Consider the following 10,991-nt stretch of genomic DNA (forward strand, 5'->3'; position numbering starts at 1 on the left):
ACAGGAGAGGGAGGAGGAGAGGAGGCAGCTGCAGCGAGCGCAGACTTAAAGCGGCGGCAGAAAGTGACTCCGGCCGCAGTAAGGCGTTTGTGCAAAACTGCAGTAAATCTGCAGAAAAAGTGTGGGTGTTGAACCCTCTCACCGGGAAAACTGTGGGTGTTAACACACACATCCCCCACGGGTGCTTGTTGAAATGAAATCAGCAGTGACGGGCTAGTTGTTTTGGTAGCGGCTAAATTAGCATGTCGCGATACTTTGTACAGGGGATCACGTCTGCGCCGAGTAGATGCGCAGAGGGTTGAAACAGCGCTTGTCCGGTCTGCTAACAAGGTTTCTTTTGCCAGTTACTGAGACTAAACACGAGTTGTTTAATGTTCACAATGTATCGTTTTTCATGGGAAAAATGAGGTGCGTCCCTGGGACGCATGGATAGCGAGTGTAGTGCGTCCTTTCAGATTTTAATGCGTCAGGGACGCAGGACGCGTACCTAGCAACATCACTGCAGCAGATGTTGCAGATCCAGATGTTTATTAACAATCATTAAAACTAACCAAATGAACCTGCACCGTCCAACTAACTCTCTATCATTTAGCTAAGTTGGGAACTGGAACCCCTCAGAGACCAATGTTGTCCCCAGACCACTCGTTGAGAATCACTGCTTTACAAAAAAACTACATCTGATGCAGCCATTGTCGCGGTTTTGTGTTGACAAACGCAGTCGAGAGCGTACCTACTTTGGTGGTATCCTTATGGGGAGGGATGACGTATTTCCGCTTTTACGTAGATCCCAGTGGAGAGCGTGCACTGTGATAGGTTTCCTTCTTTGACAAACACAGCTTGTGTCCGATAGTATTGATAGTAACGAGTACTTTTCAGCCTTCCTAGAAATTAACTCTATATTATTTGTCTTGGAAATGTATTCAAGTAAGAGTAATAAGTACCAAAGAAATCTAATACTCAAGTAAAGTACAAATCCTCTGGATATGTACTTAAGTACAGTACTCAAGTAAATTTACTCCGTTACTGTCCACCACTGGTCACATCTAGGAAAGGTTTCACTAGACACCACACTGTCCCTGCTGGAACCATCATTAAGCTTGACCTCCTTAAATTAGATTTAGCTTGTACTTTTCCAACTCTAATTTCGTCTGTTCTGTTTTGAATTTCATTTTTTCAAGTTCCAATTGTATTTCAAATTCCTTTTGTTGTTCAAGTTTCTCATGTTCCAACTGCATTGTTAACAACTCTTTCTGTTGTTCAAAACTCAATGTTACATTGGTCACCTTGGGCTGAAACTCCTCCCTTTTAAGGACTCCAGCCTCCACCAAGTTTGCTTTTAAAATGGCTCTAATATTTTCCTTCAACCGTGTGTCACTAATCTCAGTCTCATAATGCTCAGCTACTTTTAAAAGCTGCTCTTTAGTGTACTGACTAAGAAGATGATCTGAAGGGGAATGAAAAAACTCATCCAACGAAGCCATTATCAAATCCCTGATTTAAGGAAAAAACTAAGCAAACACAGAATCCACAATATATGTCCCCAATTACTTTATGTAGACCAGCAGTTAAAGAAGCCAAAAATTATAAGGAGAGTTCCCCCCTACCCTTACCTAAAATTTAAAAAAAAAAAAAACTTGCCTAACCAACTCAACCCTAGTCTTCTGGCAGTCACATGTGGGGGGTACTTATGCACTCTAAACCGGCGGAGTGAAGAAAACAACCAGCAACTGGCCACTTTCCCACAGCCACGGAGATGCTCCCGAGCTTTGCTCTACCCACGTTGACCACCAGCCTAAAAATGAGAAAGGTGAACCCCCTAAACAGGACTCACCCCTTTTCCTACCCGGGGAAAATCTCCTATAACAATGGCTCTCCCTTGCCAGTTCACACCAAAGAAAATCTGGAAAATATATACCTTAGTGGATCAAAACAATCAAAAGGACCAAAAGCTCCCTTAACGAGTCACCAAAACCTCAAACCAATAATACATGTGTGAATCTCCCAACAATTGCACCAGTAACAAAACAGAGCAGCAACTTAGAAGTCTACCACCCTGAACAACAATCCCAACAAACAAACTGGCGCAAATTGACTGAAACCTACTAAACAGCAAGTCTAATTCTACTCCAAAATAGATCGACGAGCCCCCATTTTGTCATAGCCCTGGCTCAGAGAGCAAGACAAAGTGGGAGACCACACACTTTTAAAGCAACTTTCAATTGAAACTTTATTTTTTAAACGCAACCCAAAACAACATAATAAAGTAGTCTGTAATCTGTAGGATCAGTAGTGTATGCAGTGTTGATTGTAAGTGAGGTGTGGTGATGATAAATCAAAGAAACCCACAAACCAAACAGGCAGCAAGCGGTCAGAGAGAGAGAGAATGGGAATGAGGAGCCAGCTAAATAACCTGGGCTCAGGCTGCCCAGGTGAATCTCGTCAAGTCAGCAGCTCCACCCATCTACCTAAAATGAGCCTGCAAGAAAAACAAACAAAGGACGACCAGGAGAGGGCGGCGTCACATAAAGCACATCATAGTTTTTGTTATTCAAATATGACCTATTATTTTCGAAGACAAAAAAAATATTTTAGAGCCATGTTTGAACTGATGTCATTTAGGTTGTGTGTATGGTATATGGTAAATAAGCCCATTTCCAGAAACTAGAGGTTGTCAGCTTTCAAATGAAGTATCATACATCCATCTAGGACAGTTATTGTGTTATAAGCTTTTCCATTTGGGTATGCTAAATAGGCGAAAATTACCGAAAATAGGTGGGTGTGAACAGGTTAAATAGTCCTCCTCCTCGTTTTACGGCAGACTAAAAACCACACTGCACCATGCTATATAACACCATGCTATTCACTGATGGGTGCGCTATCTCGAGTGAGTCAGAATAGGATGCACAGCTCCAAACACAGAAATCAATATGTAGCGGGCCATGTTGATATCGTGGAGGACCACCACAAATAAACTATTGTCTGGGAAACACTGGTTGAAGCCATGTTGAGGCTGGGCAGGAGGCCAGTAGCTGAGACTGGAGCCCTGTGGCCAGCAGCAATAGTTGAACCCCTCTGGAGGCTGGCAGCGAAGGTGAAATCCCAGGAAAGACCAGGATCAGCGGTTTGGCGGGCCAACAATGGATAAACCGTGTCTGGAGTCAGCCAGGCCACCGATGTAGAAACAGGGACTTGAGAGGCCTTGCTTTTCTAGAAGGGGCCATCCTAATAACCAGCTCCCTGAGGGAAGCTGGATAACACGGAGCCTGTAAATCATTAGGGGCCTTGCTTTCCTGTGAGAGCTGTTTTGTAATCTAGGTGGGTGTCCCAGATAGGACACTCCTAGTAATCATCAAAAGTGTCACCCGACTGTAAGCCAGCAAGCTCAGGAGCAATCTCTGGCAGGGGGCTAGCCGACCAATGGCTAGCTGATACTGGAGCTGGGCAGGCTGGTGGCTAACTGCAGAAAGCTAGCAGGCTGATGGTTAGCCAATTGCAGATAGGGAGGGTGCAGGCTCAGCAATCCAGCCAAATCGAATAAGGGTGAGATTCAGACTAGAATCTGGGAACCAACAGTGTCCAGTTGTGTCTTGTTTGACATGGTATTGGTACATTTATGTCAGAAAGGTATAGGTTATCTGCCTCTGACAATTATGTGGTCTTTTGTCCATGATGCAGTCATTTCATGTGGTGTTGCAGTAGTGTAGGATTTATGAGACAACGTCAGTTAATATTCATTTCTACGGAGCCCTGGAGGTGATGTATGGAGGACTAAACCTGACATAAGTATAAATAAATAAATATATACATGCATAAATGCATAAATAAATACATAAATACATAAGTAAATGCTGAAATAAATAAATAAATGCATAAATAAATGAATAAATAAATAAATGCTGAAATAAATGTATAAATAAATAAATCAAAGTATAAATAAAAGAATAAATGCTTTTTATTTATTTTACATTTCTGTTCACCTACGTTTATTTATTTATTTCTGTATTTCTGTTCACCTACATTTATTTATTTCTGTATTTCTGTGTCCATATGTTAATGAGGAGGTAGGAGGTCCTAACCTCTGTCAAGAGCATGATTGGTCAAATCGGAGAGCCAGACAAAAGCAAACGATTCCTGATCCCAAGCCTCGCTCTCTGTAACGTAAACCAGCTCCAGTTAGCTTAATGGTCTCGACTGGTTTAACTGGCGAGGGTCCCAGATGTGCTGGTGGTGTGGTTTGAGAATTCTGTCTTGAGAGAGAGGGGTCCTCAGCCATGTCCGCTAACCAGGAAAAACATTCTGCTCATCGCTCCAAGTCATGTATATGTGTATTCGTTTTGACGTGGCTTGAACACTTCTATCCACACGGAGATGCCGGGGCTGCGACTTGCAAACCACTGTTCGAGGAGCGCTACAGAGCACAAATCGTCCGAAAGTGCATGTTGTCGGTCTCATATCTTTGTCGTGAATCTCTGTACTCTCAAACAACTCATGGGTGGAACAGTATTAAGCATTTGTTCATGCCGAGCGGCTCGAGAGCGGCGTGGATACCGCTGTTAGCTCTTGTGTTAGCTGTTAGCTTTTAGCTGTTGGCTGCTCGCTGTAGCGCTGAGAGCGTAGCGTCCAGGTTAACTGCTTTGACACCCGTTACCATCGAGAGTGAGATACATGTCTGGGCTTTCCTATGAACCATTGTCGCTACTGGTGTTTGTATCACAGGTTGATCTGGACGTCTCACGATTTGCCACAGCTGATTGACTTCACGCTGAGCTCGGGCTGGATGTCAACATACTCTGCAGACTGTTTGACCAGCAGGCTGTATGACAGTGTACAGTTTTCACACTGACTTAGCTTCAGCTTAATAACGATGTATGCGGCTCGGAACGATGGCTATAAATAACCATTTGAACGCAGTGCGGAATGAAAAATACCTGATGGTAACCAGTGTCACAAGGTAATCCGGACGCTGCACTACAGTGAGCAGCTAACAGCTAACATAAGAGCTAACAGGGGTCTCCACACCGCTCTCGAGCTGCTCGGCGTGAACAAATGCCTCAGCTTGTTCCACCCATGAGTTATTTGAGAGTACAGAGATTCACGACAAAGATATGAGCCCGACAACATGCACTTTTGGACGGTTTGTGCTCTGTAGCGCTCGTCTAGAATACACATATACATGACGTGGAGCGATGAGCAGATTGTTTTTCCTGGTTAGTGGACATGGCTGAGGACCCCTCTCTCTCCAGACGGGATTCTCAAACCACACCACCAGCACACCTGGGACCCTCGCAAGTTAAAATGAACGCCAGTTAAATTCATTACTAAACCAGAGCTACATGAACAAATGTCAACAACTGCAGCTAACAGTTTGCTGAGCAGGCTTGCTGGTAGCCAGCAACATTCCTGTACAGTGTACAGGAATCTGCACCGCTAGTAAGGCAGAAGTAGTAGACCCTCATCAAGCACACTCCTGTAACCAATCATGCTCTTGACTGAGGTTAGGACCTCCTACCTCTTCATTAACATATGGACACAGAAATACAGAAATACAGAAATAAATAAATGTAGGTGAACAGAAATACAGAAATAAATAAATGTAGATGAACAGAAATGTAGAAATAAATAAAAAGCAACTATTGTTTTATTTATACTTTTATTTATTTATGTATACATTTATTTCAGCATTTATTTATTCATTTATTTCAGCATTTATTTATTTATGTATTTATTTATGCATTTATTTTTTTATTTATACTTATGTCAGGTTTAGTCCTCCACAGTGACGTGGGTGTGTATTTTTTTTAGTTTTTTTTAAAGTTGCGTGTTAGAGTCATGGAAAGCTGAGGGTATTTTACTGTATAAATGTAGGTTTTCTGCCACAACTTTCACATGGATACACCCCTGGTTCTAGACTGCCTTGATTGGGGGGGCAGTAAGAAATGTTGATGGGTCACCAACTGCTACTGTGTTGAGAGCCATAGGGATGATGTTTTTTTTGTATGCCTACCAGTCTATGATGCCAACCCAGACTCGCCGTGGTTCCATCTGCAAAGCTCTAATGGGAATTCTGTTTCTGGATTGACAAAGAACACAAATTCTGTGGCCAACAAATTATTTACGTCAGTCTACTGACATATTTTCTTAACATATATATTCTAATATTATTTTCTTTTAAACCAACCTATTTGCAAACAAATAATCAAATAAAAAAATTGAGGTAGATTTGTATTATTCCAAACCATGCACGTTTTTGAACATCTGAATAAGAAAGTTGAATGCAGACTGATGTAAAAGTTTGTGACTGTAGAGGGTAACCATGATTGTGACATAGAGACTTGTATGTGGTATATAAATAGTGATCAGATTATTGTTTTAGCAGATTTAAAGGAATTGGAGAGACTACATATTCATTTAGCCTATGAATAACGCTTGACAGGAAACAGAGTAATTAGACAGCCAGCTCATTAAAAGCTTGTGGTTCCTGTGGCATCTGCCAATGTTCAATATTGCCAGTCTGTCACTTACATTTTGCCCCACCACCAACTGTGATGCTAACCGAGAGACGCTGCTACTGACTGTATGCACGGCCTGGCACTGTTGGCAGAAGAGCCGTGGACTGTGATTACTTTGAGCAGCATTTATGGGAATAAATTACAATATTATATATTTGAATATACTTTTTATTTTTAATTTTTTTTTCGGAAGGAAGTGGGGTCGGTTTGGTGGGGCAGCCACGTTTATTTTGCTAGAAATGTTTTTAATTATGTAATATATGCGCGCTAAATTATAGTTATGTGCCTCTCCTGTAGAGGCCATGGTGAACGGTTGGCCTGTGTTCAGCCATCTTTGCCAGGATCTATGCTGCTGTTTTGGCTCTACTTAATTGTTGGATGTCTTTGGCTCACCCTTATGACTTTCAGGTTGTCAATATTCAGCCTTGTGGCTTCCCCATGAACATGTCCTATCCTGAGCTTGTCAATTGAGCCGCTTTGGCGTTGGCCTGGCTCCTCAGCTCCTTATAAGGCTTCCCACTTCTGAGCCGTTTAAAGGGCACTCCACTGTTTTCATTGATTTTGTGCCTTAACGAATAATTAGTTTCTGTTTTATGATGTAGTGTTTTTTTTGTATTTCTGTATTTTGTTTTCATTGTTTTGCCACACCAGCTCTGTGTAGCACCTTGTTGCATGTTTTAACTTGTTTTTGTGTGTTTTGGTTAGGTGCTGTGGTCCAAGGCGGCAGTTCAGTCCCTGGTGGTGGTCCCCTTCACGAGTGTCCAGTGTGTGTGTGTGAGTGCAGTTTCACAGGTGTTTTAATTTACAGACCTCCCTACTTTTGGTTTGGCCCTGCCGCCTGTAAACTACAGCCCTGTCCTTTAATCTCTGCTCCTGCAGGGTGCTAATTTTATGTATAATTATTATTATTATTATTGGCAACTGACGGGTGTACTGCGAAGCCAGTTTAGTGGGTTAGCAAGGTATGTTGAGTCTAAAGCCAGGCTTCCCTGTACTACAAAGGTGGCTCTCTTTTAACCCGGCTAGATCACCATGGTAACTTATGCTTAGCTCATAACCTGGTCCCGACCAGGTTATGTTCAGAGTTTCAGCTTAAAATCGGCTATAAAAGCGCCACTGTTTCACTGTGTAACTTATTGGAGAGTTGGCGATGGCGTCACCACTCATTGAGAACCCGGTGGACCTGGGAGCAAGAATAATTCGGGCAGCACTACGACGTGAGCGGCTTCTTCGAGATCGCGCTGATCCGCTGGCATTTCCTGATGAAATTCTCTATGAGCGATATAGATTTTCAGCCGAGGGAATACGGTACATTTGCTCACTTATTGAGCCGAGTGTCAGGAATGCCACTCGAAGAAGCTGTGCGCTCACTGTCGGGCAAACTGTTTGTGTAGCCCTTCGTTTTTTTGCCACGGGAACCTACTTACATTCAGTTGGTGATGCAGAAAATCTGAGCAAGAACACACACTGACAAAATGATGGGGGAGCTTGGCTACATACCACTTTGAATGATGTTTTTGTATTTCGCTCTAACTTGCTGCCATGTCCGACTGCTGCTTCCACATCTTAATAAAATGCAATATGACATATTAATTAGGCCAACCTAGTATTTATTTGTCACAGATAATGAGTAAAGTTAATTATTTCTTTGATGTGGCCATGAATAAACTGATCAACTGATCAATGTTTCACCCGTTGTAGGGCAGTGTACGCTCAAACACAAATCTTACAGTCTTGAGCTATTTTCACTGTCAAAAAGGTCTTTATTGTCATTGTACAGGGACAGTAGCTACATTTGCTTGTTCATCCCGACACAGTAATACAAAAAAAACAAAATAAAAAACACTGAACATTTATAGCCTACGCACACTCACTTTCAATAAAACACACATGCGCATCCTGTAACTGACATCAGTAAAATGTGAAAACAATATAGACATCATTCAAAAATGAAAAAAAGATAGTTGTTGCTTCAGTGTATTTATTTTTTAAATGGATGAGGGTTAATATGTAAAAGTTGCACAATGTTGAGCTTTCAGAAATGAAAACACTAAGGGCTTAGTATAATATTGATCATAATATTAATCATTGTTAACTTAAGCATTTACACGGTCAGCAGTTTTCTGCCAGCAGCCCTCCCTCGCTCTATTGGCGGCGACAGTGTTACTTTTTACCGTGATGGTTTCCTTGAATTCTTCATTGTCCTGCATAATAAGAATCTGCTCATCTTGAGTTAAATATGTGGCCCGGGATCGATCCATTTTCGCACGGAAGTAGAATAATATGACGTCAAACGCCCCCTTTTATGTGAACGCGCGCAGAGCACAAAGCAGAGAACCGGACTTGACAAATTAAGTTGATAACCTCCGTCGCAGTACCGTTTAACTCTATTTGTGGACTTGGGGCTTTGTTGAGCTGCATCATGAGCACAAAGCCTGGCTATGTTGAGCCCCCTTCGCAGTACAGGCCTCTGGTGTGTGGGTGTATGTGTGTGAACTTTTGAGTATTTTAGCTGATTTACTTATGTGTTAAATAAAGTGACTCTTTAGTATGAAAACCGTCTCTTGCCCCGTGGTATTAACGAAACCTGTGTGACCTTATTTAAAAGTTAGCTTAGTATTTCCTGGGGGTGAAACTACCCCAGGTGGCGTTGTTGCAACACATTAACTCCTTTCCCACCATGCCACACTTTGCTGTCCACAGAATGCCAACAGTGTAATAAAGAATTTTATACACCCGAAATATACAATATAGAAAGTAAAGCTCTTTTAAAGCAATTTTACACATGGCACAACAGAAAAAACAGCAATAATAATAATAATAATAATAAAATAATAACAATAAAACAGTGCAAATCTGAAAACTGTGCAGTTATGCATGTGCAAAAATGTAAACAGTAGGGACAGTTGTGAGGTAGAATAAACTCCTATCTGCTGTTTAGGAGTCTGATGGCAGTGGGGAGAAAGAGTTCATTAGTCTGGTGGTCTTGGAATTAGCACCTCTGTACCTCCGGCCTGAGTGTAGAAGTGTGAACAGTCCGTGCTGGGGGTGGGTGAGGTCTTTGAGGATGGAGGCAGCTCTCCTCTGGACTCTGCGGTGGTAAATGCCCTGCAGAGAGGGCAGTGGAGTTCTGGTAATCTTCTCTAAAGTCTTTACCACTCTTTACCAGTCAAGCTGCTCAGGCGACATGCCAAACTTCCTCAGCCTCCTCAGAAAATACAGCCGCTTTTGGCCCTCTTTACCAGCTGTATGGTATTGAATGACCAAATGAGGTCATCACTGATGTGGACACCCAGGTATTTGAAGCTGCTCACCTTTTCTACTTCAAGCTCCCGGATGTACAGTGGTTGATGAGGTCTCCTCTTCTTCCTCATGTCCACTATCATCTCCTTCGTCCTGTCCATGTTGAGGGTGAGGTTGTTGTCCTCATACCATGACACCAGACTGGCCACCTCCCTCCTGTAGGCTGCAACGCCCTGCCAGTGATGCATCCTATCACTGCAGTGTTGTTCAGTAAAATATATCAGATGCTCAATACATCACTGCTCCTCAGTGCAATGGAGAGACTCGCACAGACCCTAGGAGGATATTTCTGGAATCTTGCCTGCCTGAAATAATAGAGAATATGACGTTAAATGTGAATTCCGAACTCATACACTACAGTGGTGTAACTAAGACTGAGCTTTGTCGCCACGCCTCCAGTAGTGTAGCCGCCCACATCTTTTTTCCCTCCCTCCAGGCAGCTTCACTGATACAGACATTCACACTGATCCAACTAGGTGGATGTTCACTAAAGAAGAGAGAGTAAAATTGACATCAAGTCTCAATCCACTGGATACATCAGCTGAACCCACAGCCACAGAACTCTTTATTTTGGTGTTTTTTGCAATATTATGGGGACAATTATCCTTCTCTCTTTCGTGTATGTGGAATTCCGTCTGTAGAGTCTCCCAAAAGCGATGTGCAGTGAGAAAGCAGGCGGTACGATCTCCGCATAAACTTTTCCTCACCTCTCCAAAGGTTTCTCTCACCCATTTCTAAACGCTCAAAATCTCCTGGGTTAAAATGCAGATCATCTTGTACACAGCTGTATTATTTTACCTCAAGGAATCAGTCAGCGCGGAGCCTAATGCCAAGTGTCCGACGCAGTGCAATGTGAGTACCTGTCCGAGCCCCATCTGCCCCCGCGGCTACGTACCGGATAGATGCGACTGCTGCCTGATATGCGCCCAGGGAGAGGGAGAGCCATGCGGCAGTAAGGACGACCTGCTTTGCGGGGACGGGCTGGATTGCAAACAACCGGCGGGCAAGCGGCTCTCCAAGAGCGTTTGTCTGTGCAAATTAAGCTACGAAGTGTGCGGCAGCGACGGGAAGACGTACAGCAGCGTGTGCCAGTTGAAGGCGACCAGCAGGAAAGCTCTGCAGCAGGGACTGCCAGGCATCACCCAGATCCATAAAGGACCGTGTGAGACCAGTATAGGT

General features: G+C 43.0%; 1 protein-coding gene across 2 annotated transcripts in view; it reads left to right on the forward strand.

Moving 5' to 3' along the window:
• Positions 1 to 10,258: 10,258 nt before the first annotated feature.
• The window catches only part of htra3b (HtrA serine peptidase 3b), a 44,851-nt gene continuing 44,118 nt past the window's right edge, over positions 10,259 to 10,991 (forward strand). For both annotated transcript variants that reach the window (XM_030432087.1, XM_030432088.1), the window contains exon 1: positions 10,259 to 10,989. In XM_030432087.1, coding sequence (XP_030287947.1) covers positions 10,575 to 10,989 — 415 coding nt within the window. In that variant the 5' untranslated portion in view covers positions 10,259 to 10,574. The remainder of the gene's footprint in view (positions 10,990 to 10,991) is intronic.

Source organism: Sparus aurata, chromosome 10, assembly GCF_900880675.1.
Source record: "Sparus aurata chromosome 10, fSpaAur1.1, whole genome shotgun sequence".
Taxonomy (NCBI): domain Eukaryota; kingdom Metazoa; phylum Chordata; class Actinopteri; order Spariformes; family Sparidae; genus Sparus; species Sparus aurata.